A 27787-nucleotide genomic window follows, 5' to 3' on the forward strand; every position below is an offset into this window, starting at 1 on the left:
TAGACATTCCGACGGATCCTTATAGTCCAAGCCATTTAGCATTTGACGGGGAAAAAACTGCAACACTACCGATCTCATTAGTATTGATTACCCTCAAGGTACCTTTATAACATACTAAAAGTATAAAGGTCTAAAAATATGGGGTGACTCTCAAATAATGCAATCAAGTTTTCTCCATTTAGCCCCATGTTAAAAGACGTACATATGCCGCATGCTATGATTATTGTCGCTCTCTGAACTTCTATTGCTTATTTTATACACTGGACCTAATCACTAGCACGATATAATAAATAAAGGATATCATACTGTACAATATTGTATATATAAGTGAAGTTTTTACTGTTTTAGTGTCTTATTTAACCACACCCCGTTTTACAAAGACTGCTCACTCCACAGCAAGCGACGGTACATCATTATTTGTTTGTGAACCATATATATCTTAGTTTTTAATCCCATCAATGACATGTATTTAGTATGTTTAGGTCTATTGGCAATAACATACAGTAATAGTATATTCAACTTTTCTATATTTGCAGGTAATCCAACTCTGAAGAATGGCGGCCAATTCGTGTGTGTTCTGCAATGAATCCACCAACAACGATAATCCAGTAGTGACACTTCGTGAAAAGGGAAGTCGGACTATTAATGTTGTTAGTGACCAGCGCAGTGACCCAATACAGACTGTTCCAGGTCAACCTTGATGTACTGTGGAAGACGTCACTGCTGTTCAAGATTCCAAGACCTGCATGGTCCGGGATGATGCAACTCTTACATCGTGGTGTCCAGCATTCAAAATCGTCTGTCCTGTTTCTCCCAATGATTGATTTGAGCTCGAGCGACACTACATGCATCTACTCCACTCTCAACTACATTGCGCAACATGCTAAACAACATGATGTACCTACCATCATCACCTTTGATCAGCCACTATGGTGGAAGGCATTGTCGATCATTCTCTCGGAGCCAGATGGAAGCCCCATGCGACGTATTGTGGTAAGGCTAGGTTCCTTTCATATGGAAATGAGCTTCCTTGGCAGCATAGGGCACCTCATGGGTGGTTTTGGGTTGAAGGAGCTGCTAGAACTCATATACGCACCAAATGCAGTGGATCACATCCTAACAGGAAAAGCAATTTCCAGGGCTGTACGGGCACACATCCTCCTGGATGCTGTCCTGAATGCACTCCTCCTGTCTGATCCTCTTGGAGGAACACAATACAGAACTGCAGAAGACTTGCCAGTTCGGGATGAAGATGCAATGAGTGGCTTGGCCGATGATGATGTGATTCATCCAGATGTGAGTAAAGCAAGGACCCTGTATGATGCGTTGATGAAAGGCATACGATCTTCCAACGATGTAGCAAGTGATCCAATCCTTGACAAGATCAGCAAAGTCTTTCAAACACAGACAGAATCATTGACCAAAGACCGAACAGCGAAACTGTGGTTACAGTATATGGATATGGTGAAGATCTTAAGAAAATTCATCAAAGCCGAGCGTATGGGAAACTGGTCCCTGCACCTCGAAGCTGTATCTGATATGTTACCATATGTAGCAGCCTCAGGTCATTCACTCTATGCTAAGTCTGCCAGGATTTACCTGCAAATAATGCACAGCTTAGAACAGGACTATCCAGATGTGCACCGTAAGTTTACTCAGGGCTTCCATGTCGCCCGAAGAAGTAGTAGAGCTTGGGCTGGAATTTCCTCAGACCTGATGATTGAGCAAGTACTCATGAGAAGTATGAAGACCAGCGGGGGGTTAACAAGAGGAAGAGGAATGACAGAGCAACAACGGTTAACGTGGCTTTTGTCCATGCCGGCTTGTTCGGAGACGAACAGATCGATGCAAGAGCTCACTGGAGTGAAGTACAGCACAGGTGAACAGAACAAAGAGATGGGCAAAACCAGGCAGCATCGCGACATGCAAGATACAAGTACACTACAGGTCGCTCTAGTTGACAGAAATCCTTTCAAGTGTCATCCATCCCTCAGGAACATAATGACTGGTGTCAACGCTGGCAGTAAGGTTGATGTCGACAATGCCAAGCTCATTGGAGACAAGATCATGCACTCCATGACAAATCAGTCAGTTGTCCACTACACGTTCAAGCGCAAAGACCAAGCCACCACATTTCTGAAGGCCAGATCATCTGTGCGAGTTGGTAAAGACCAGGTACAGATAGACCCAGAACTGCTATTCCAGCGTCTCATCATCATCTCAAAATCTGCTGAAGATAAGGAAGAGATGTTTCGCTTTGAGTTATGCCCTCATCCACCTGCGCTGTTTGATGAAAAGCTGATGCTACGTGAAGCCCAGAAGTCCGTACTCGGAGATGCTATCTGGTCTAAACTTGAACCAGGTACCATAGAGTCAATCAGCGAAATCCAGTATGTCTTGGATGGTGGAAGTCTGCTGCACCGTATACCATGGCCACGTGGTTCACCAACATATCGAGAGATCTGCATGCTCCACTGTGACTATGTTACAAGAAAGTACGGAAAGGCCATCGTAATATTTGATGGATATCTTGGTCAATCAACCAAGCACATGACCCACCAGAGGCGAGCAGCAGGTAGAGGTGGACCAGAAGTGACTTTCACTGATGACATGAAGTTGACCATGAAGAAAGACATCTTCCTGGGAAACCTCAACAACAAACAGAACTTCATCAACATGTTGAGCAGATACCTCCGGCTTTCTGGATGCCAGACCCATCATTCCCAGGAAGATGCTGACCTGCTAATCGTCCAGACCGCAGTCAGTTCGGCGAACATGAGGAACACAGCCCTTATAGGAGAAGACACAGATCTGATCGTCCTACTCTGCTTCTACGCAAACCTAGAAGCACACGACTTGTTTATGTATAGTCAGGCAAAATCCACTACAAAACCAAACCACATCTGGAATGTGAAGTCCATGAAACGTCAGCTAGGTGCAGCTGTGTGTGAAAGCATCCTATTCATACACGCAGTATTGGGATGTGACACGACGTCTCGACTGTACGGCCTTGGCAAAGGAGCGTCACTGAAGAAATTCATGATGAGCACACTCTTCCAAACTCAATCCCAACAGTTCTTGGCTGAGGATGCATCACCAGATGTGGTCGAGGCTGCAGGAGAGATAGCACTCGTGTGTCTCTACAAGGGTAAACCTGATGAAAGTTTGGATTCCCTCAGGTACAAGCGGTTTTGTGAACAGGTCGCAGTCAAGACTTCGAAGATACTCCCACAGACCTTACCGCCCACATCTGCTGCAGCGAGATATCACAGCAGACGGGTGTATCTGCAAATACAGCAGTGGAAAGGAAACAACAGCCTACAACCAGTGGATTGGGGCTGGAGAATGAGCGACGGCAATCTTGTTCCTGTTATGACTGACCTCCCTCCAGCACCTCAGGATTTGTTGAATGTTATCCGGTGCAACTGTTCGACCGATTGTGGTTCCGCACGGTGTACATGCCGCAAGAACAACTTGGAGTGTTCTCCTGCTTATGGTCAGTGCCGTGGATCTGGCTGCACCAACTCCGTCCTGGACAGTTTCAGCGACGACGATGACGAGGAAAATGATGATTAGGTAGTGGACTGTTGTTATAGGCTGTTACATGCAGCTGAATTAGTTAATTGTGGACATTTTTTTACTTTTAAGCGAATCCTTGACTTCCGACAGTATTTTATGAGTCAGTATTATTAGTTTCTCTATATGTGATTTTATTATGAGTTTGTGATTTTAATCAACAAAATGTGCCATAATTCTGAAACAGTCATGACAAGTGATTCATGTATTTGCATATCAGTGATCAGTATTTAGCTATTGGGAATTTTGTTTACGTGCTTATTTTTTTGTTCCGTACGGGCCGTACTGGGGCTGTAACATGCTGTAATTCCTGATATTAAAAGTATAATTATATACCATGTGCTCGGAATGTATCGCAAAATGTGAACAAATCGTACCGCAAAAGGATGAAAAGGGGGGTCCATGTACCAGTGATTTTGACAGACACCCCATATTTTTAGAGCTTTAGACTTTTGATATGTTATCTGGTATATATTACTGCATACAATTTCGCACTGATATGTAGTGTTGCAGTTTTTTCCTATCTGGCCCCATATTTGGGCTAAATGGCTTGGACTATTAGTGCAACACTAAATAATGCCCTCCCCCCTGACATGCCGAACGGAGCCGTGTTGGATGGCGGCCAAAGACAAGACGACAAAGACCAGATAAGCCCGAGCTCTACGGTTACACTTTACATAACAGACGTGTTATTTTGGTAGTTCATAATCCCTCGTCTGTATTTGATATCTGTGTGTGTGGGATCCCAAATTAGGACTTAGGTTTATCGTCACATTTTCCTGTCCTTGCCCTTTTTATATGAATAAACCCTTGTATTATTTTCCTTTCCCATTCAAACCTGTGCCCGCTTCAGTTGATTGCTCCTACAGGGTCGGAGTGTCGCAGTTAAGGGCTTGCGCAGCTTCCATTCTCCTCCTTTCTCCCGCGCGGCCATATTAAAATCCATGGTTGGGTAGTTGCCTCCAAATAAGACCGTTTAGGCCATCCGTGACTCTGATGTTAACCGGAGTTGCGCGACAATTCTTACCCTGCGCAGTCAACTTGTTGCGAGCCAACTCTTCTGTTTTTGAACATTTTTTTCCTTTTATCCAATATGGCTGCCAGACCACGTGAGCGATGACATCATACATTTATATTCTCTAATATTGTTGCACAGATCATGCTCAATAAATTTAAAACTGATCAGACTAAGTGTTGTCCCTGTCAAATAATGACGTCATAATTATGGCACCAATGACGTCATCGTTAACAACACCTATTCCCCATATGGGGTTCTTTACAATGAGCCATGTTTCAATTTTTTACCATGCAGCAGTTTTGGAGATATGGAGGTGCAACATTTTTCGGTTTTTCCAAGATGGCGCCTGTACCACATGACCTATGACGTCATGATTATCATGAAAATATTCGAAAGGATTAGTCGCTCCTGTGGTGAAAATTTTGTATCCATCAGACCAACAGTTGCTGAAATTTTATTAACAATAATCGGATAAGTGTTGTACTTGTCGAATTATGACGTCATAATGAAGGCACCGATGACATCATCATTAACATATCTTATTCCCCATGGGGTTTACTTGACAATGAGCCAGGTCTCAATTTTTTTCCCTTGAGTGGTTTCAGAGATATAGAGGTGCGAAGTTTTTCCAAGATGGCGCCTGTACTGCATGACATATGACGTCATAATAATCATTAAAATATTCTACAGGAGGAAGTGCTCCTATGGTGACAATTTCATGTCAATCGGACCAAAGGTTGCCGAGAAAATGATTTTTTTTAAATGCAGACACGGCACATGGCACACGTATGCGACTGAATGCTTAACACCGCTTTTCGCTTTGCGAGCGCAGGGTAAAAATATGTGTCCATTGAATCATAAAGATACCTATTTTAAAAGCCCATGGCTTGAGACATGATTGGGTCTCATTCTCAATGATACACGCCCCCCTGAGCCGCCGGAATAGTTCCATCGGTTATTGGCGAGTCGTCAGCGATAATGTAGACAGAAACACGCAACTCTAAAGCTCCCAAACATGTCCCACGTGCATTTAACATGGACAAATTGTATACTGTACAATGTATATGACAAAAACAATGGAGGCTGGCGAGGTTTTCACAGAGCAGAGTCTGATTAAGCAGTTAACATCAATGTAGCAACAGTCAATGAGGAACGTTACTGCCTCTGACATAAACTCTTGCTGGGAATTCTTCCAAAGTAAACTGCTCTCTCTCATGCACAGATTTATCCCATCCTGTCTTCAGTTGTCTTACCCTTCCTCCCGTCCATGGTACACGGAATATTGGGGTGAGGCAGTTACCCTGAAACAACTTGCCTTTGCCTCTTGGAAGGCTAATCCAACTGAAGGCAATCTCAGTTCCTTTCACAAAGCTCAGAACAAGTGTGTGTCCACCCTCAGGAGAACCAGAAAACAATATATCTCTACTCTCAAGACTGATCTCTCAAACCTGACTCCATCCTCCAAATCCTGGTGGCGTCTGGACAAATCTGTTTCTGGTGTTTGTTCCCCCTCCATCCCCTCCCTTACCTCAAACGGTGACACAGCTGACACTGCACGTGACAAAGCCGAATGCCTCAACTTTGTGTTTGCCTCAAAATCTTGTGTCCCAAAGCTGTCTCTCTCTGCACCCACCTTACCCAATCGTACCCAGCTGCTCCTGGACTCTGTGTCCTTCTCTCCCGACAACGAGAAGTTTTTGTCAAAACTCGACTCTGATTCTGCAACTGGACCAGATGGCATCAGCCCACGGGTCCTAAAATCCTGCTCTGCCGCTCTTTCACACCCTCTCTCTGTTCTCTTCACCCTCTCTTTTGCTCAAGGTCATCTGCCAACATTACTGCTTTTCACAAAAAGGTGCAAAAACGGATCCTTGCAACTACAGAACTTTTTTTTTTGTTTTTGTACAAGATCGAGGCTCCTGCAATAGCTAACATTAATCACACAAAAGGTCAACCGACACATAAAACACAAAATAAGGGGAGCGGAACACAAGATGGGGAGAGAGGGAGAAGGACACAAACAACATTTGAGAGCAAGGACATCGAGAGAAATGTGGGAGGGGGAGGGCTTGGGGGAGGGGGAGATGTATAAAACATATCAACACTGCAAGGACTTCCAGGAAAGAAGTTGGAATTTCAAAAAAAGTATATCTCGGCTGAATTAGCAGGGGTAGAAAAGATCAAGGTTTTGGATGGGGGAAGATAAGAGATGGTGGTGAACAGCTGTTTTAAAGACCTGGAGGGAGGAGTGGGATTGAAGCGAGTGGGGGAGTTTGTTCCAGAGGCGGGAGAAAAGGGGAATGAAAGAGTGAAGGTGAACAGAGAGCCTAGATTTTGGCAGTTTAACCATAAGAGGGTTGCTGGCAGATCTTGTGCGACCTGTAGGAATATTAGAGGGACAGAGCACAGAGATAGCTGGGGGACCAAGGCCGGAGAGGAGTTGGTAAAAGACAGAAAGTCCACCAACCTGCCTGCGGTGAATGAGTGAAAGGCCCCCGGAGTTAGCTTCACGCAGGAGATTCCAATGATTCTGAAAGCTTTGGTTTCAACAGCGTGAAGCCGAGCTAGGTGTGAGGTAGGAGCACCAGCTCAGAGGGGGGAACAGTATTCCATTGAGCTGCGGATGAAAGCCTTGTATGTGGTGAGGAGCTCAGGTGTGCCCAGAAAGGACTTCGCACGATGGAGGAAGCCTAGTCGGTGACTGGCTTTGGAGGCCAGCTTGGAAATGTGGTTATCCCAAGAAAGATTATGGCAGATAGTGAGACTTAAAAGCTTGAGCGACAGAACTTCTTGGAGAGGATTGTTGAGAAAGTAGATGGGAGGGTTTTCCAGTCGGTCTTTTTGGAGAGACATAGTAAGAGTGTGGGATTTGTCAAGATTGAAAGACATGTTCCACTTGTTTGACCAGTCTGTGATTTTATCCAGGTCTGCAGAGAGTGAGGAGGCTGCAGACTGCCGATCTGAGGGATGAGGTATGGGGCGGCAGAGAGTGGAGTCATTAGCAAAGAGATAAAGAGAATTTTCCATGGAGTCGGAGACATCATTGATGAAGACCAGAAATAGCACAGGGCCCAGAACACTACTTTGGGGAACTCCAGCCAGAACAGGAAGGGGAGATGAGAGAAATCCATTCAGGGCCACACGTTGCCTACGACCAGAGAGGAAGTCTGCAAGCCATGAGTGGAGATTTCCATGGATACCATAGGAGGAGAGTTTGGTGAGCAGAGCTGGGTGCCAGACCGTATCGAAGGCACGTGATATGTCAAGGGAGACACTCTGATTTCCTGTTTGGCATTGATGACCTCCATCCATTGTTGAGACAGCAGAAGCAGCATGGCCAGAGTAGAATGGCCTGGTCTGAATCCAAATTGATGATCAGAGATCAAGCCATTGGAGAAGAGGAAGGATTTGAGATCCGAAGCAATGATGGATTCCATGACTTTGCTGACCTATCAGCCTGCTCCAAATTATCAGCAATTGTTGCTGTCTCAACAATGATGGAGGCCCTCAATGCCAAACATGAAATCAGAGCTGTCTCCTTTGACATATCCCGTGCCTTCGATACGGTCTGGCACCCCGCCGTGCTCACCAAACTCTCCTACTATGGTATCCGTGGAAACCTCCATGCATGGCTGGCTGACTTCCTCTCTTGTCGCAGTCAACTTGTGGCCCTGAATGGATTTCTCTCATCTCCCCTTTCTATTCAGGCTGGAGTTCCCCAAGGCAATGTTCTGGGCCCTGTGCTTTTTCTGGTCTTCATCAATGATCTCTCCGACTCTCTTGAAAATCCTCTCTATCTCTTTGCTGATGACTCCACTCTCTGCCGCTCCATTCCTCATCCCTCAGATCGGCAGTCTGTAGCCTCTTCACTCTCTGCAGACCTGGACAATATCACAAACTGGTCAAACAAGTGGAACACGTCTTTCAATCCTGACAAATCTTACACTCTTACTTTTTCTCTCCAAAAAGACCGTCTGGACAACCCTCCCACCTATTTCTCAACAATCCTCTTGAAGAAGTTCTGTCACTCAAGCTTTTGGGTCTCACTGTCTGCCATGATCTTTCCTGGGAAAACTACATTTCCAAGCTGGCCTCCAAAGCCAGTCACCGACTAGGCTTCCTCCATCGTGCGAAGTCCTTTCTGGGCACACCTGAGCTCCTCACCACATGCAAAGCTTTCATCCGCAGCTCAATGGAATACTGTTCTCACCTCTGGGCTGGTGCTCCTGCCTCACACCTAGCTCAGCTTCACGCTGTTGAAACCAAAGCATTCAGAACTAGAACGGGCACTCGGTAGAGCGCATACCTTCGCCGCAGCTACTGTTCTGTACTTGGTAAAAATACGATTTTGACCTTTTCGTGACCTTGACCTTGACCTTTGACCCGATTGCTCCCAAAATCTAATCAAATGTGTCCCGTATAATAACCAATCATCCCACCAAATTTCATGCAATTCGGTTGAATACTTTTTGAGTTATGCGAATAACATACACACACACACACAGACATACAAATAAATACACAGCGATCAAAACATAACCTTCCGCTTTTGCGAAGGTAATCATTGGAATCTCCCGTGATGAAGCTGATTCTAAGGGCCTTTCACTCTCTCACCGCAGGCAGGTTGGTGGTCTTTATGTCTTCTACCAACTCCTTTCTGGCCTAGCTCCCCCAGCTCTGTCCGCCAAATATTCCTACAGGACACACAAGATCTGCCAGCAACCCTCTTCTGGTGAAACTGCCAAAATCAAGACTCTCTGCTCACCTTTACTCCTTCATTCCTCTTTTCTCCCGCCTCACGAACAAACTCCCTCACTCTCTTCAAACCCACTCCTCCCTCCAGGTCTTTAAAACAGCTGTTCACCACCATCTCTTATCTTCCCCAATCCAAAAACTTGATCTTTTCTGCCCCCATTAAAACACCCCAAATCCACATCTTTCAATGTCCAACTTCTTTCCTGAAATTCCTTGTTGTGTCAATTTGTTTTATACCGTGTACCCCTTCCCTTCCCCCCCCCCCCTCCCACCGACCCTCTCTCTTCCCCACATCTACCGACGTCCCTGTTCTCTGCTGTTGTTGTGCCTGTATGTTTTCCTCTCTCTCCCCCTCTTGTCTCCTGCTCCCTTTATTTATTGTATGTTTTACGGGTCTGTGCCTGTTCTCGTGTGTGATGTGTTCGCTCTTACACGAGCCTTGACTCTGTATAAACACAAAAAAAAAAAAAAAAAAATCACACCCAATCACATCTCTCACCCGTAAATGGAGGGAACAACCAAGCAGCTCTCACCTAATCAGTAATCCCTAGGTGGCGAGGATCTTTATAATTAACCCCCCTGCTCTTCGAGCCAAAGGAACAACTATATATTGTATATTTAAAAACGCAATGTAGCTGCGTGTGCACGAAGCCTTCAAACCTATTGGCTAGACAGCTGACCTGCCTCCACCCACAATAATTCTTCGCATGAAAATCATACATATGCCATGTTGGAGCTATGGTAAGCCAGGCCTCAGGTGTCAGCCTACGGGCAATGCAAATGCAATCTATCCACGACCACGATGACAAGCTATATGACCACGATGTATAATATATGCACATAAGCAGTACGCATGTTTTGGATCATGTACGCAAGCCACGTTATTTTTTCTTCTTGGGAGCGATTGAGGCAGCAGTTTAGCCAATACACCGCCCAAATAAAGCAATTTTGTAATAAATTAAGGTTTTCTATGTAATTATCCTGGCTTCTCACATTTGCCATCCGCAAAATATTTGGTTTACAGTAGCAGCAGATTCATTCAACAAAAACCAAAAACATTGTATATTGGAGAAGTGCTTTGAGAGGTACCAACACCCAGCCAATTAGCATGGTGACAATTTAAATTGCCACTTATGAGGAAGAGAGAGTTGGGATGCGAGGTTAAAGGTTGGTCCATGTCGTCTGAGAGAGATGTAGACGGAAATGTCACTGGTAGGACGGTACAACACGCAGACACACAAGAGTTGGGAGAGGAGGGAAAGTCGCGCATAAAGGTAATCAAGTAATGCGATTAGTTATTGTGTCCGTCTTCGGCTGGGATTCCGTATTCATTTTGTCTCATGCTTATCAAGTTATTTATATTTGTTAAGCCTGTGAGAATATGTCAGTTCATGCCATCTTTCCCTTGTGTCATGCATTTGGATGATTGAGAACTCCTGGAGGATTAAATTGGTGTTAATTCTAATATTAATAACCGATGTGGTTTCAACCATATTCATAATGAGATACGCTAAATCCCACTCGGGCATGATCCCCATTTAATTTGGTCATCCGCACAGGGATCTCCATTATGTTCGGTCTCCATGCCCGCTGTAGTTGTGGTTTTGGTTGGGCGGTTGACACGGGGGCTGTATACACAACAACGTATTTTCGATGCAGGATTACGGAAGTGTATTGATCATTATTGGTCAACTCAATTATTAATTTCTTTACGCAGTTTACCAGTATGAAAGATAACTGTTGTGTTAACCATTTGTGTGATTGCAATTCTTTGTGTCCATCTGATCAGGAGGAAAAATGTTGAGCATACACGACAAAAATGAAAACTCTTTCGTGTTAAAAGAGTTACGATTCTCTGAAAACCAGACAGAAAACGTGTGGATGGGCCTTTTCGCAAACAGAAAAGGTAAATCATTGCTTGAAGCAAATATTTGCAAAATGGCATCTTTACAAATGTACTTTGAAAGATTGTGAACATTAAGAAACTCAGTACCATCGATCAGACTTATGGAAGCATGCTAGCTTAAATGATGAAGTTGATTCTGACTCTGTTTGCTCATCTCCTAACCAGCAACTTGGTAGTTATTGTAGGGAAAAAGTGTGGCAAACACAGCAACAGAAGGTAACTAGAAGGGCACTCGGTAGAGAGCATATACCTCTGCCAGGCTGAACATTTTATGTTTTGTATCCCACTGAAAGGCCAGATCTGGATTCGGACCTGAAGCAAAATCTAATCGGCTTGTTCATGTCGCCTAACCAACTCATCCATCTAATTTTGCTGGAATCCATCCATAACCTTTTGAAATACAAGCGTTACGCCTAGGTCCCCCGTCGTTGAAGTGATGTGAGTTGACAAAGTGGAAGACGCAAGGTGGCCATCTTGGATTTTGACTTGGCGACCCAATTTTCAATGGCGTTCTCCCTTATGCGTAGGTACACCCACACACCAGATTAGAAGTTACTAGTTCGTTTATTTTTCAAGATATTTCGCTTCCAAGGTTCAGACATATATATGGTGGCGGCCATCTTGGATTTTGACGTGGCGACCCAATTTTCAATAGCGTTCTTCCTTATGCGTAGATACACCCACACACCAGATTAGACGTTGTTGGTACTTTGCTTATTTTTCAAGATATTTCGCTTCCAAGTTTCAGACATATATATGGTGGCGGCCATCTTGGATTTTGATGTGGCGACCCAATTTTCAATAGCGTTCTTCCTTATGCGTAGATACACCCACACACCAGATTAGACGTTGGTACTTCGCTTATTTTTCAAGATATTCCGCTCACAAGGTTCAGACATACATGGCGGCGGCTATCTTGGATTTTGACGTGGGTGGCACCCACACACCAAATTAGAATTCGGTCCTTCGCTTACGCACACACGCACGCTCGCACACATGCACGCATGGACGCACGGACGCACGCACACACGGACGGAGGGGAAAACCATAGTCCCCCTTTCGCTCCGCGGTGCGACGGGGGACAATAATGCGATACATCGTTTTTGGACATGTAACTTAATGGTGAAGAATCACTTAAAAGTTTTTAAAATCTCCTATCCGGATCTTCACCAAAATCAAATCGAATCGTATTTGTCACACGCACAACCTGTTCACCAAGTTTCGTCCGAATCCGTCCATACCTTTTTGAGATGTCATTCCATGTATCATTTTCGCCCTATCACTCAATGGTGACGAATCACTTTTAAAATTCCCAGATCTAAATCCAGATTCGAATCTTCACCAAAAATGAATCAATTCTTCCATGTCTCATACCCAACCTGTTCACCAGTTATCGTCCGAACCCGTCCACAGCTTTTTGACATATCCTGTCCTCAGACAGGGGTGAAAACATAACGTCCATCATCCCTCGGTGGCGGAGGTAAAAAAAAAAAATTGCTTCGATTTACGGCGTTTCCATATCCATCGCACTTTTCAAGAACACATCCGTGATGTAAACCGATGTAAACCGGAGTCTTACAGTACTTTGTTTAAAACTATCATCACTTTCAAAGTTTAGATACGTCTGGACGGCTACATTTTCGCTTATATTTGTAGGATATTTGATTATGGCTGATCAAAGGTCTTATGAAATAATTTTAACAATTAGTGATTTAATTCATTCAGCAGTTAAATTCAGTTTTAACTTCATTTTTGAAAAAGAAAAAAAAAGCATTCTAAAACCTCCATTTTAAGGAAGGACTTGATGTGAGTGTTTAACATATATTGAGGGGAATCGAGGACAGTTAACCAAGGGCAATGTCCCCATCCCTTTATTATCTGCAGGGACATTGTTCTGGCAGGACGAGTCACCAGTTTCCTTCACCAAGGTGATGAAAGGATATTCTCGAAATAATTGTGGAACGTTCAGCGTGAGAGATGCTCTCTGGGAGTGGATTGGGTGTCGAGAGTTGCGGGGCTATGTCTGCAAGACTCCGAAGCGTAAGCTTACCTCCTTCTTCTTCTCTAGTGTATAGCAGGCATCATTACTACGGCGTGTAGTTGTGCCGCTGATGCAGTTCCCCTGAAAGATTGAGGGCAAAATGTGGAATTAGCCAGGAGCGGTAACGAATTTCCTTTTTTTTCGGTAACGAATTTCCTTTCGGTAACGAATGGTAACGAATTTCCTCTTTGTTGAAAGGCAATGGGGGATTGACCCAAATAATGCGAACAGATAGACCCCCAACTTAGGACTGATCTGTTGTCACCACAGTACTTTCAACTTGGCCAACTGACATGGCCTTTCGTCAGGTCACGCATGATCGCTGATGATGTGGGAAGGTTCTAAGTTCACAGGTCACCCAGAAATCATCCCTTCTGTTGTGAAAATAAACCAAGTCCATAACTTTGTCCCATAGGTAGGTTTAATCTCAATCAGATCTTTGGTATCATCCTGTGAAATACAATCATGCAATAGATATCACGATCTTGGCATCATATCGGAATGATCAATAATATTAGTCAATGCAAGCAAGCCTAGAATATGTGCGGGTACGTACCATACAAGACTACATGTCATAGTAAAATGTCACAGGAGTGGCTCAGCGTCGCGGACGTCCGAGGTCTTATAGACGCCCCTCAGCGGTTTAAGTGGGCATCACTCCTGGGCTCACCTTTAATACATTTCACTACATTCTCCCCGCCGTTAGAACTACACTGCCGCTAGGCAGGAATCAAGCGTGCGTCAGCATTAATTGATCGGGGATGTCATTCCTTGTCAGTCGGTCCATCCGTAGCGGTCAGGGTGGCGAATTACCCGGTCGGCACGTGTCCGGAAACTACCGGGTACGGCATCCCCAAGCCCGGAGTCCCCTGCTTCGGAGTAGCCGCTGGAGGTAGGTGTCAAAGGGGGCACCACAGAGCCTTCAAGCGGGGGAGTATTCGACGAAGGAAGGGACGGCAGATGTTCCATAGAGGAAGCTTCGGGAGAGTGCATAGACTCGTAGATCGGTTCGTCGATATCCCTATAAGGGTCGATGACCCCACATGGGGCGAGATGGCGCACGGAGACAGTGGACTCGCGTCCATCTGCCGTCATCACACGAGCATGCTCGGGATTAGCCTGGAGTACCTGCACCTTATCCACTAAGGGGTCGTACTTGCTTGTGTGAACCGCACGTTTGAGATAGGCCGGCCCCGGCTCAGCGAGCCAACTGGGTAAAGATCGGATACTACCCGAGCTTCTAGGGTGGTGGAACAGTCTTTCGTGAGGAGTCTGGTTGGTGGCCGTACATAGTAGAGCCCTGATCGAATTCAGCGCTGCAGGTAGCGACCAAGCCCATTTATCGAGGCCATGGCCGAGGGTCCTGAGGCTCAGCATGACGGCCCTCCATATAATCCCATTGAAGCGTTCGACCTGCCCATTCGCCTGGGGTCTGTACGGTGTGGTTTAACTCGAAGCGACATTATTTTGGAGCAGGTAACCCCTCACTTCCTGAGACAGGAACACCGCACCCCGATCGGTATGCACGTAGGCCGGATACCCAAACATAGAAAACAAATTCTGCAGGCACCGTATGACCGTGGCAGCCGTCATATCCACGCACGTGTAAGCAAAAGGGAATCGCGAGTACTCATCAACGATAGTGAGCAGATAACGAGAGTTACTCGACACCAGCAGTGGCCCCTTGAAATCCATTGCCAATCTCTCCCACGGTCTAGTAGCCTTAACCAGTGTCCCCATGGGAGGGTTGTAAAAACGCGGCTTGAGTTCCGCACATATAGCGCAGTCGCGGCAGATTCGACGGATGTCCTCAATCGAGTACGGCAGATTACCACTACGCACAAAATGAGCGAAACGCGTCACCCCAGGATGACACATAGTGCCATGCAAAGTGCGCAGACCCTCCAGATTTTTGATACCCGTGCATGTAGCCGGCCTCGATAAGGCATCGGCGACCAGGTTATCCTTCCCTGGGCGATATTTGATGGTGCAGCAGAAGTCGGCGAGTTCGATACGCCAGCGTGTGATTTTCTCATTCTTAATGCGCTGAGCATGTAAGGTGTCGTACATGAACGCAACGCTTTGTTGGTCCGTGATGATTTGGAAGCATCGCCCGAGTAAGTACAGTCGCCATCGTCGAATCGACTCGACGATCGCGTACGCTTCCTTTTCGACAGACGAATGCCTCCGCTCAGCGGAGGTGAGAGTCCGCGAAAATAAAGCCACAGGGCGCCCCCCCTGGGAGAGAGTCGCCGCTATCGCATGATCCGAGGCATCACTTTCTAAGACAAAAGATTCGCTCTCGTCGATCGTCGCCACAGCGGCGCCAGCGATGTCGGCCTTAAGGCCCCCAAGGCAGCTGGGCTCATGGGGAACGTGTCGCAGGCCACAAGGGGGCGGAGCTTCATGGAGAAATTTTGCACCCACTTAGAATAATGGGTGAACAGCCCGAGAGCACGCTTCAGCGAAGCTCGATCACTAGGCGGAGCCATATCGAGCAAAGGTCGCAGACGCTCCTTATCTGGAGCGACAGAGCCATGGGTCACGGTGTACCCAAGAAGATCTATCGTGCGTAGAGAGTAACGACACTTAGCCTCATTCATGGTTAGGCGATACCTCTGCGCGACCTCGAGGAAGCGCTTCAGATTAGTATCATGATGCCCCTGGTCATACCCACAAACCATAAGATTGTCCAGATACACAAAGACATCGGTCAAGTTCTCCTTGGTAACGAGGTCGTCCATTGCCCTCTGAAAACAGGCGACCCCGTTCGTCACCCCAAAGGGTAGTCGGGTGAACTAGTATAACCTTTGACTCGATTCAAAGGCGGTATAGATGCGATCAGCCCGAGAGATGGGGATCTGATGATACGCACTTCGCAGATCGAGAGTGCTGTAGACTGAGTACTGGGCCACCTGTCGTACCAGCGCGTCCATCCCCGGTAGTGGGTAGGCATCCAGCTGCGTAAAGTGATTAATCGTCTGCGAATAATCGATTACCATGCGTCGGCGATGCGCTTCACTTCGCACTACTAGGACCTGGGCCCGCCACGGCGACCGGCTGGGTTCTATGATACCTTCCTTTAAGAGCTGGGCTGTTTCTTCCGCAATGAATTGCGCGTCTGCTCGTGAGTAGCGCCGTGATTTCACTGCTACGGGAGTGCAGTCAGTGGTCAGGTTGGGGAACAGCGAAAGGGGCTCAATTTCCATTTTCGCGAGTGCACACACAGCAAGCGTGTCAGTCCCACCGAATTCCATTTCCAAACGTCCATGTCGCTTAAGAAAATCGTGTCCTAACAGAATGTCAGCACATAAAGCAGGTAAGACCATAAGATGTACATCTGGAAACATGCGTCCCTTTATCACAAGCTTCAATCGACATTCCCCTTTTGTGCTGAGCCTAAGCCCTTGGGAGGCCATAAAGATCCGTCACGTTGTCCCGAGGACCGGCCATCCATGTTTACGCACTAGTCGATGATTGATAAAACTATCCGTAGACCCCGTGTCGACTAAAGCCCGCGCAAAAACGCCTTCGACCATGAGTGGAATAATGGCCTGGGCGAGGCCGGAAGATCCGGCAGGTATTGTGCCATCCGAGCGAGAAGATCGCGCCTCGCGTGTGGATCCCACGCCGGCTGCAGTTTTCCGGTCGTTTGAGCAGCCTCCAGAGGGCACTCGTGTCAAAGGCATAGTTGGTCCTGCCAAAGCAGGAGCGTCAGGAGCTTGTAGTCCGTACGAGCTGCCGTCAGGGGGCGCTCGTGTCACGCGAGAAGGATTGCAGCCAACTGTAGTTTCACGTGCTGACGCAAGAGCGTGTAGTTCATACGAGCTGCCGTCAGATGGCGCTCGTGTCACGTGCTTTGTTTGCCGTGTCAAAGCAGGAGCTTGTCGATTGCATGTGTAGCCTTCGGAGGGCGTTTGGATCCCAGTCAAGGATGGTCGCTCCGCGGTCGGTCGTGTTCGTGCCATTTGTTGTGGCGGCCCGATGTATCTCACCAAGGTCGAGCGTGCAGCCAGGGGCCCACGAGGAGGAGGACCGCTCATCAAAGCCGGGTGAGGCTTCCCGCTCTGTGCTCGGTCCGTTGGCTCGGCGATAAGGCCATTCAAGGTCGCGCGAGTTTGTGCGCCCCACACGGTCTTTCGGCAGACTTTTGCAAAATGTCCTTTTGTCGTACACAAATGGCATATTGTTTCCCGAGCCGGGCACGCCGACCTAGGATGCTGTCGATTGCCACAGAAGTAACACGTAGCATTTCGTACAGGCTTTGGCCTGGCCGCCGTAGCGGCAGCCAAGCCCGAATCCGAGTCCACCTCGGAAGCGGCCAGGGGCTCCGCTAGCGTGGTCGAGTCCGCACCCGTATCCTCGGCGGTAGCCCTCTCCGGTCGCGCAAGTTGAGAAGTCCCCGCACGACCCGTGTGTGGTCATAGGCGGTAGATTGTTCCCGGGCCTCTGTGTAGACGTGTGCCACCCGTAGAGCCTCCGCGAACGTCAGGTCAGCTGTCTCCAAAAGTCTGAGCCTGAGAGCAGGAGCGCCGATCCCAGAGACGAAAGCATCTCGGACAATATCATCCTGGACTTGCTCGTGGGTACGTACCTCTTGGGTACTGTCCGCAAGTAGTTGTCGTAGCTCCTGAGCGAAGCGGTCTATCGACTCGGTGGGCTGTTGACGCCGCGATGAGAGCAGATACCTGGTGTACACCACGCTCCGTTTCTTAATGTAAATTCGCTTTAGCTCTGCCACAGCGGCATCGTACGTCATACATCGTTCGATGCTACTGCAGACGTGGTGGCCCACTTTGGTCTGCAGAACGTCCAGTTTCGTTTCAGCAGTGGGAACGGTCTCCTGGGCTTTGAACTGGTTCTCCAGTGACCTGAGCCAGTGAGTTAACTCAGAGCCCGAGTCCGCAGCTTGTGGGTCGGCGCTGAATGTCGGTACATGAATCATCTTGTGTCCCGCCATTTCCGTAGATCTTGATTGAGATTAAGTGTTGTGAAAATAAACCAAGTCCACAACTTTGTCCCATAGGTAGGTTTAATCTCAATCAGATCTTTGGTATCATCCTGTGAAATACAATCATGCAATAGATATCAGGATCTTGGCATCATATCGGAATGATCAATAATATTAGTCAATGCAAGCAAGCCTAGAATATGTGCGGGTACGTACCATACAAGACTACATGTCATAGTAAAATGTCACAGTAGTGGCCCAGCGTCGCGGACGTCTGAGGTCTTATAGACGCCCCTCAGCGGTTTAAGTGGGCATCACTCCTGGGTTCAACTTTAATACATTTTCACTACACCTTCTTCACTGACTCACACCCTTGACTTCTCAGCTCCTCCCTCAGCATTTATCATGCCTCCTCTGACCTCTCTGCTTTGTTCATGCTTCTCAGGTTTCTCTTGTCCACATTGTCCTTCCCTGTGGCTAGCCTGACCCAGTTTTTTGAAGACCAATGCAGCTTGATAATAAGGTCCCTTACAAAGAACTTCAATGCACGAGGAGGGCATTAGGCCCTTCAAGTCTGCAATGGTGCCAACTTGTGGTTGTTTGCCATGCTGTATCCATCTTAAATACCGCCATCAAGGAAGGAAGTAGCACACACCATTTTTATAGTGTTTGGTATGAATCAGCCGGGGCTGGGTTTGAACTGCAGAGTGTGCAGAGTGGACGCATCTAATAACTAGATGGTATTCATAGAATGCTTACCCTGGCCAGTCAACTTGGTGTGAGCCAACTCTTCTGTTTTTGAAGGTTTTTTTTGTTTTGTTTTGTTTCTTTGATCCAATATGGCTGCCAGACCACATGAGTGTTGACATCATACATTTATATTCTCTAATATAATTGTTGCCTAGATCACGCTCAAGTCATTTCAAACCGATCAGACTAAGCGTTGTCCCTGTCGACTTATGACATCATAATTAACAACACCTATTCCCCATGCAGAGTTCTTTACAATGAGCCACGTTTCAATTTTTTTCCATGGAGCAGTTCGGAGATATGGAGGTGCAACGTTTTTCGGTTTTACCGAGATGGTGCCTGTAACCACGTGACCAATGACGTCATAATCATCACTAAAATGATACAGGAGGAGGTGCTCCTATGGTGAAAGTTTAGTGTCCATCAGAGCAACAATTGCAAAGAAAAAAAATTCATACTGACCGGATGAAGCATTCTACTTTTCGAATTATGACGTCATAATTAAGGTACTGATGTCATCATCATGAACATGTTATTCCCCATGGGGAGTACTTGTCAACGCCCGATGTTTCAATTTTCTCCATAGAGCGGTTTTGGGTGTAATGTCGTTTTCCCAAGATGGCGTCTGTACATTGCGATCTATGACATAATTATGCATACAATAAATGATGCAGGTGGAGGCACTCCGGTGGTAAAATTTCGTTCAATCGGATCAACGGTTGCCGAGAAAATGAATTTTTAAAATACAGACACGCACGTATGTAACCGATTACCTAACCCTGCTTTTTGCTTCGCGAGCGCAGGGTATTTAAGCCGAGTGTGGTCGATTCATGTCAGGATTAATTTCTTGCCTCTTCTCCCAAACAATTTTTATTGCAAATTTTGGCCACATCTGTGCTGACTAATTTGCATGGAGATTGGTACCATATCCACTTCTCCCTTCGTTGACCTCCACACCCGTTCTGACCTCAATGACTACTACAACCACACTCTCTCCTTCTGCCTCGACCAGCTTGTGCCTTTAAAAACCAAAACAGTTTCTTTCACCCATTCTGCTCCCTGGTTTACCCCTGAACTCCGCCTGATGAAAACTCGTGCTCGCCAACTTGAAAGACTCCGCAATAAAACAGGTCTCACAATTCACTCCCAAGCCTACAAGGACCACCTGCAGCACTACAACGATGCCCTCTCCCGCGCCCGCTCCGCCTACTACTCTCAAATTATCCACTCTGGCTCCGGAAACCCAAAAGCACTCTTCTCTACAATAAACAAACTCCTCAGCCCCCTGAACACCACCACCCAGTCATTCACAGTAGACAACTGCATCTCCTTCCTTTCATTCTTCCAAAGCAAAATTGACAACATCTACAACAGCTTAACCTCCACCGCACCTGCTCCCCCTCAAACCACCTGCCCCCCCTTATCCTGCCAACCCCTGCATCAGTTCTCCCCAGTCTCCCCTACTGACCTCTCTGAACTCCTCATAGGAATGAAAACTGCCACCTGCACTCTGGACCCCATCCCCTCCAGCTTTGTCAAGGCCTCCCTTCCTGCTCTCTCTCCACTTATCACTGCAACAATAAACTCCTCCCTGTCTACAGGCATCATCCCACCATCCCTCAAAATTGCTGCTGTTACCCCCATTCTGAAAAAACCTGGACTCAGCCCTGACACCCTAAATAACTTCAGACCCATCTCCAACCTACCCTTTCTGTCAAAAGTTTTGGAACGTGCTGTAGCCACTCAACTCAAACATCACCTCTCTGCCAATAACCTGTTTGAAACATTCCAATCCGGATTCCGCTCCAACCACAGTACTGAAACTGCTCTCCTCAAAATCACCAACGACCTTCTCCTCTCCTCTGACGCCGGCAACCTCAATATTCTCATCCTCCTCGACCTCAGCGCCGCCTTTGACACCATCAATCACACCATCCTCCTCACCCGACTTGAAACCACCTTTAACATTACCGGCACTGCCCTCTCTTGGGTCAAATCTTACCTCTCTGACAGACACCAGTTCATCTCCATCAATAACTGCAAATCCCCCACTGCTCCCCTCCCCCAAGGTGTCGCCCAAGGTTCAGTTCTCGGCCCCCTCCTCTTCATCCTGTACCTGTCCCCCCTCGGTCACTTAATCCGCCGTCATGGTCTCCAATTCCACTGCTTCGCCGATGACATCCAGCTTTTCATCTCCACCAAGTCAATCTCCACCGCCACCCACTCTATCCTGACAAACTGCATCACTGAAATAAAATCCTGGCTTCAAATCAACTTCCTCAAACTTAACTATGATAAATCTGAAATAATCATCATTGGCCCAAAAACGCTCACCAAATCCACCCATAACTTCGCCCTCAACATCGACGGTTTCCCAGTATCCACTTCCCCTCACATCCGGAATCTTGGCATCATCTTTGACCAAACCCTCTCCTTCGACAAAAACACTAAACAAATCACAAAGACAGCCTTCTTTCACCTGAAAAACATCGCCCGTCTCCGTCCATCCCTCTCCTCCACGGCTGCAGAAACCCTCATCCACGCCTTCATCACCTTCCGTCTGGACTACTGCAACAGCCTCCTCTATGGTTCACCCTCAATAATCATCAATAAACTCCAATTCATTCAGAACTCCGCTGCCCGTCTACTCACCCATTCCCGGACCCGTGACCACATCACCCCCGTCCTTTATAAGCTTCACTGGCTCCCCATCCCCCAGAGAATCCATTACAAAATCCTCCTCTTGAACTACAAAGCCCTCCATAACCTGGCCCCATCCTACCTGACTGACCTCCTCTCCAGACACACTCCCACCCGCAACCTCCGCTCTGCTGGCGCCAACCTCCTGTCCCCCCGCCATCCAGACCAAATTCAGATCTTGGGGGGACAGGGCCTTCTCCATTGCTGCTCCCACCCTCTGGAACTCACTACCTCACACCATCAGAGACTCCTCCTCACTCACCACATTCAAAACATCACTCAAGACCCACCTGTTCAACACTGCATTTAACATTTAACCCACAGCATTTAACCCCTGACTATCTCTTCTCCTTCCCCTTCCTCTTGCTTTGATTATTTACCTATTGATTTTTGTCTTTTTGCACTTGTTTTTTGTACTCTGTCAAAGTGCCTTTGGGCTTCTTGAAAAGCGCTATATAAAATAAATGTATTATTATTATTATTATTATGTAAAAATACGGCTGTTCCCCGAGGTGAGGGTTTGTGGAATAGCTGGTAGAGTAGCTAATTGGATCGAAAACAAAGAGGATCTGGGAGTGGTAGGACATCTGGCTAATGGGGTAGGTACCTCAAGGTTCAGTACTAGAACATTATTACCCCGTGCACTCGTGCAGGCAGCGCAAAGCAGAGATAAAGCAATTGGTTCACTTTGTCTGTCTGACAGACGTTGGTCTACGATCGAGGAACAACTTAATTGATATTGAATGTTAGATTTTGAACACTAGATGTAGAATATGAATCAGAACACAAACCTGCAGTTACTTTGGGTCTGAATTTGGAAAATTGTATAGCGTCTCGTCCCGAGCACGCATTGGCACAGCGCGGTAAAGCGAATGCAGTCTGTCTAGCTGTCTGGCAGCCAAACAAAATGGAACATCATTCCAAACAGGAGATTCACTGTTTTTAAGGATGTCATAAAGGACACAAACAACAGGTACAAGGAACTAATTTAACTTGTTAGATAAGGTGGTGTAAAAAATGCTGCACCAAAGGCGGTAAACTTCCGATTCAATGGGGTTTTTTCTACAACCCTTCAAAACGTTTATGTTATTTTGATTGAATTATATATTTAAACACCGTAGAACACAACTCGCCTTGTTTTCACTTCAATAAACCTCCAGTTTAGCAGTACTTGGGCAAAACTTTATGCCGTCTCGACCAATCAAATTTGCCGCGCGCTCTGAGGGTGGATAAACAGGGGTATTCCGACAAAATGGCGGCACTTAGTGATGTAACCACAGAGCTAACTTCATGGGTCGGATATTTGAATTAGCAAATGACACGAAGCTTGGAGGGAAGACAAAACATAGAGGGAGGTGATTGGATTCAGGAAATCCGAGATACTTTCATAGATTCGGCAATACATTGGTAGATTATGTTTAGTGATAGGATTGTTAAATTCTGGGGATAGGTAAGAATAATGCAAAGCATGTGACGGACATACAGCACAATGCCAGGAAGCTCTTGGCAAGCTTAATAGGGTTCAGGTTGTATTCATAGGGGGGTAACTTATAAATCAAAAGAGGTAGTGGTAACACCAGAGAAATTCGATGAAACCTCACATTGAACATTGCATGCAGTTTTGGTTGCCATATCTGAGGAAGAACATCTCTGACATCGAGAGGGTTTAGTGTTGAGTGACTCAATTGTTTCCAGGGCTAACAGGATGAGTCTGTGACGAGACTTTATCCAATAATAAAATATCCCTGGGTAAACCGACAGCCATCTCTTGAAGTTGTAGTTCAGACCTCTGCTGATTTTTGGGAACCCTCCTGATCCTATAGGATCCCTGATCTGAAATCGAAAAATCTAAGACAAAAGCGATCCTACAGACCATTGAGTAGAAGGCCTGCGTCGGGGTGGACCATCGAGTAGAAGGCCTGTGCCGGGGCGGACCATCGAGTAGAAGGCCTGTGTCAGGGTGGACCATTGAGTAGAAGGCCTGTGTCGGGGCAGACCATTGTGTAGAAGGCCTGTGTCGGGGCGGGCCATCGAGTAGAAGGCCTGTGTCGGGGCGGGCCATCGAGTATAAGGCCTGTGTCAGGGCGGGCCATCGAGTAGACCTGTGTCGGGGCGGGCCATCGAGTAGAAGGCCTGTGTCGGGGCCGGCCATCGAGTAGAAGGCCTGTCAGGTGTGAAGATTTAAACAGGTATTAGATAGGTATACTATATAAGCATTGGGGGTAGATGGGATTCAGGAAATAAGGTGATAGATTGAACGAATGTGCATTTGGGAAAGAACAAGCATAATGGTCAAATGGCCTGCTCCTTTGTTCAAGTTCCTTGTATTTCTTTGTTTCTTCAGTGACATCATCATCATCATCATATATATCAACGATGATATTTCATCATCAACAACTTCTTTCTGTAACATGTTGCTTAAGCTTTTGTCTTGTTGTCCATCTATTCCCTTGTATGACGATGACACACACATGCAGGTGTGGGACGTAAACGCACTGCGTTATTGCAATGTTGATTATAATGTGAAATTTTGGAATCAATTGGGATTCATTTGGTTAAAAGAAAACAGCATTGCCTTTTAAACTTGTTCGATAATGTCATTTTACTCTACACCGTACTATGTTGATATAATAATGGGAATAATGTGCTTTCTTTTCAGAGATCACGAGTCTACAGATGAAATGTAAGTGTGCGTTTGTGTTTCTCAATATGGTGTAGAATTCACTATTTGATTTTTATATTCTTGATTCCATTGAGCTTAGAGGTTAGGGTGCCGGCTTGGGATACTGGGTTCAAATCCTGGTCGATCGCTGAATTAACGCTAGGGGGGTTGACTCAGCCTGTCATCCTTCCGAGGTCGGCAAATTGAGTACCAGTTCACTGGTAATTCCCTGTGTGTCACAAGAGGCGACTAACAGGGTTGGTGGCAGGAAGGGCATCCGGCTATAAAACATTGCTTCAAAAAGGGGACGACGGTGCCCAGAAAAGGCCAACCCCTGCTCTGCGGGGAAAAATGGCCTCTAAAGGTGGTTCTTACTTAATTCCATTATGTACATGAAATCATTTATATTTATCATAAATAAATGAACATAACATTTAATAATCAGAGAATGCAATTTATTTTTTAGGGGGATAGAGTGGAATAGGGGGCAGGAGGGTGGTTATCACAAGGGGAAGGGGACAGAGAGGGAGAGGGAGAGAATGAGAAGGTGAGAAAAGGGGACAGAGGGATAGATGGGGAGGGAGAAAGGGATAGATGGGGAGATGGACAGAATGGGAAGGTAAGAAGAAGGGACAAGGGGATATAAGGGGAGAATGAGAGAATGAGAAGGATAGAAGGGGGAGATGGAGAGAATGGGAAGGGGAGAAGAGGGGAGAAGGGGAGAGTGAGAGGGATAGAAGTGGAGATAGAGAGAATGAGAAGGGGAGAAGGGGATAGAATGGGAGAGTGAGAGGGATAGCAGTGGAGATAGAGAGAATGAGAAGAGGGGAAAAGGGGATAGAAGGGGAGAGTGAGAGGGATAGAAGTGGAGATTGAGAAGGTGAGAAGAGGGGAGAAGGGGGAGATGGAGAGAATGAGAAGGGGAGCGCGATACATTTGTTCATACATATTGTTCTGTTCAATTTTATTTGCATCACAATTCGACCTTTTAGAAACTTTTATTTGAACTTCCACATTTTCACGTTTTTTTTTTTGTTTTTTTTTAACCAACGAGACTATAGTGTTTTTTGGTACCACGTAGTGGTGGTGAATGGGTTGTAAGATGCCACAACTAAGGATCATCATTCAATGCTGAAACACAAAGTTAAATGGCTGTTTCAATTTTCCTTTTCCACTCCAAGCAGAAAATTACTCAAACATTTTTAACATGAGTTTCCTTACAAGGAGCCGTAATGCATGAGGAGGTGACTAGGCCCTTCAAGTCTTGTACAATGATTACCAACCTATGGTTGTTTGTCCGTGCTCTATCCTTTTTAAATACTGAGCGTCGAGCAAGGAAGCAGCACGTACCATTTCTAAAGTCTTTGATATGACTCGGCCTCCAAGAGGCAGACTTCGAACCACCAGCCTCCCAGACTCGGAGCGGACACTCAATCTAAACATTACGCCACCGAGATATACATTTGCTGACATTAAATGTGCCATGTTTCAATTTTCTCCACTGAGTGGTTTCAGATATATGGAGGTGCAAATTTATTTCCAAGATGGCGTCCGTACCATGTGGCCGATGACGCCATACTTGTGAATAAAAAAATTATACAGGCAGATGCGCTCCTACGGTGAACATCTCCTGTCAATCGGACCAACAGTTGCCGAGAAAATGAATTTTAAAAACGAAGACACGTACATAAGTACGTCGCACGTAACCAATCGCGTAACCCTGCTTTTCGCTTTGCGAGCTCAGTGTAAAAACAAGGAAATACAGAAGAACCACCAATTTCTGAAGGCTCATCCTCCATCCCATCTTTACCCCCAACTGACCATCCCGAGCCTAACCCTGTTACTTGCAGATTGCTGTGTTTCCTCCCCCTCCTCTTTCCTCTCTTCATTCATTCTCTTTTGCTTTTTTCTCCTTTTTTTTTTTTCAAACGGTTGCTCTGCCGCCCCACTTTTGGTCCATACCCTCTCGTTTTACTCTTCTCATTTTATTAAAAGCATTGTAAACATATCTAGTAATCTAAACCTGTGACCTCAATTCTGATAAACATCATACAGATCCCTGCAATTTCCAGGCAATATCTGTGTCCATTAACCTCTGTATCGCTTCAGCATCATCCTCATCAGGCTCTTGGCAGCTCCCGATGGGGATCCTGCTGTTTGGTGTGCTCACGGCCCTAGTAGCCGGGGCAGCCTGGTTTGTGGTGAGAAGAGCACGTGGACAACCTCAAAACTACAACCGGGTTGTCTTCTCTGCCCATGGGGGAGAGCGATGATTTGTCGCCCTCAACATGACCAACCTTCCTTTTTGTTGCAGATTTCCATTTAAATGAAGCGTATAACTGCAGACTATTTCCCCCTCCTAAGTATATTCAATGTGGTTCTTGTTCACCTGCTCAAGGAGCAGCGATTCCTTCTTTTTGATTCTGTCGGAAACCTGGTTCTTTTTGTTGTTGATGATGTCCAAGGCGTATTTCATTTCGAGATGCGCCAGGCTTTTTTCATAGAGAGCTTCTATTTATCCAATTCCGCTAATATTATTCATCGTGATCTTTTCCAGTCGATGACAACACTAAGTGCATGCCAGTAATTTCCTGTGTAGCCATTTTGTAATGGACATTGATTTTACTCCTGAGGCCGCAGTCAGAGCAAAGTCAAGTTAATATCATTAATGCGGATGATCCGGCTCTCCTGTTCTCTCAAAGCGTGACATCATCTATAGTTCCATGTGGCTAACTGTATGTGCTCTTGTGGCCAAAGCAAGTAAAATAAAATATTTTTACATTCATTTCACACAGATGTACTCTCATGTTAATCGATACAATAAAAGGAGCCTTGCATGCAAGTTCCACCCATTGGTTGGAAAGTTCGCCTGACTCCACCCGCAATTTATATACTCCCACCACCATATTCTACACTCCGAATAGGTCTGAGGTTTCATAGGCCTCTTTTATGAGGCTCGCGCTTTCTGACTCTCTCACGGCTTTTATCCTAACTTGAATTCGATATTCAATTTAATTTTTTATCGTGGCTAAGATGGTTGCAAAAAAAACGGGAAGAAAATTGTAGCCACAAGCAAAATCATCAAATTTAATTATTATTAATCCTGTTCATTAATCTAATTGTTTCACTTCTCCCCAGTGGTGTTTGTAATAGCAGATATGGATTTATCCCACCCCCCCCCCCCCCCCGCCCATTGGAGGAAGAGCCTCTCGTGTTCAGGCCGTTGGTGCTCCTATGGTTGTTAGCGAGTGCCCCGGAAGCATTGACGGAAAGAGTGGCAATTATATGTGTGGGAAAATTGCATGCTCGATCAGGGTCGCCCAGATAGCACTCAAAATAAAAAAACACGTACAAATCGATGGCTTTGGGGTCGTAGATAAAACAAGAAGTTGAGTGGGTGTTCCAGTGCACCACAGACCATGAAATGG

The 27787-nt window shown here is 46.3% G+C and overlaps 1 protein-coding gene across 2 annotated transcripts in view; it reads left to right on the forward strand.

Moving 5' to 3' along the window:
• LOC137412181 (macrophage mannose receptor 1) overlaps positions 1-27225 on the forward strand; it is a 234998-nt gene extending 207773 nt beyond the window's left edge. For both annotated transcript variants that reach the window (XM_068097464.2, XM_068097465.2), the window contains 4 exons: positions 11139-11255; positions 13140-13295; positions 24357-24380; positions 26469-27225. In XM_068097464.2, coding sequence (XP_067953565.2) covers positions 11139-11255; positions 13140-13295; positions 24357-24380; positions 26469-26632 — 461 coding nt within the window. In that variant the 3' untranslated portion in view covers positions 26633-27225. The remainder of the gene's footprint in view (positions 1-11138; positions 11256-13139; positions 13296-24356; positions 24381-26468) is intronic.
• The last annotated feature ends 562 nt before the right edge of the window (positions 27226-27787 follow it).

Source organism: Myxine glutinosa, chromosome 7 (assembly GCF_964187855.1).
Source record: "Myxine glutinosa chromosome 7, kmMyxGlut1.1, whole genome shotgun sequence".
In the NCBI taxonomy this organism is placed as follows: Eukaryota; Metazoa; Chordata; class Myxini; order Myxiniformes; family Myxinidae; genus Myxine; species Myxine glutinosa.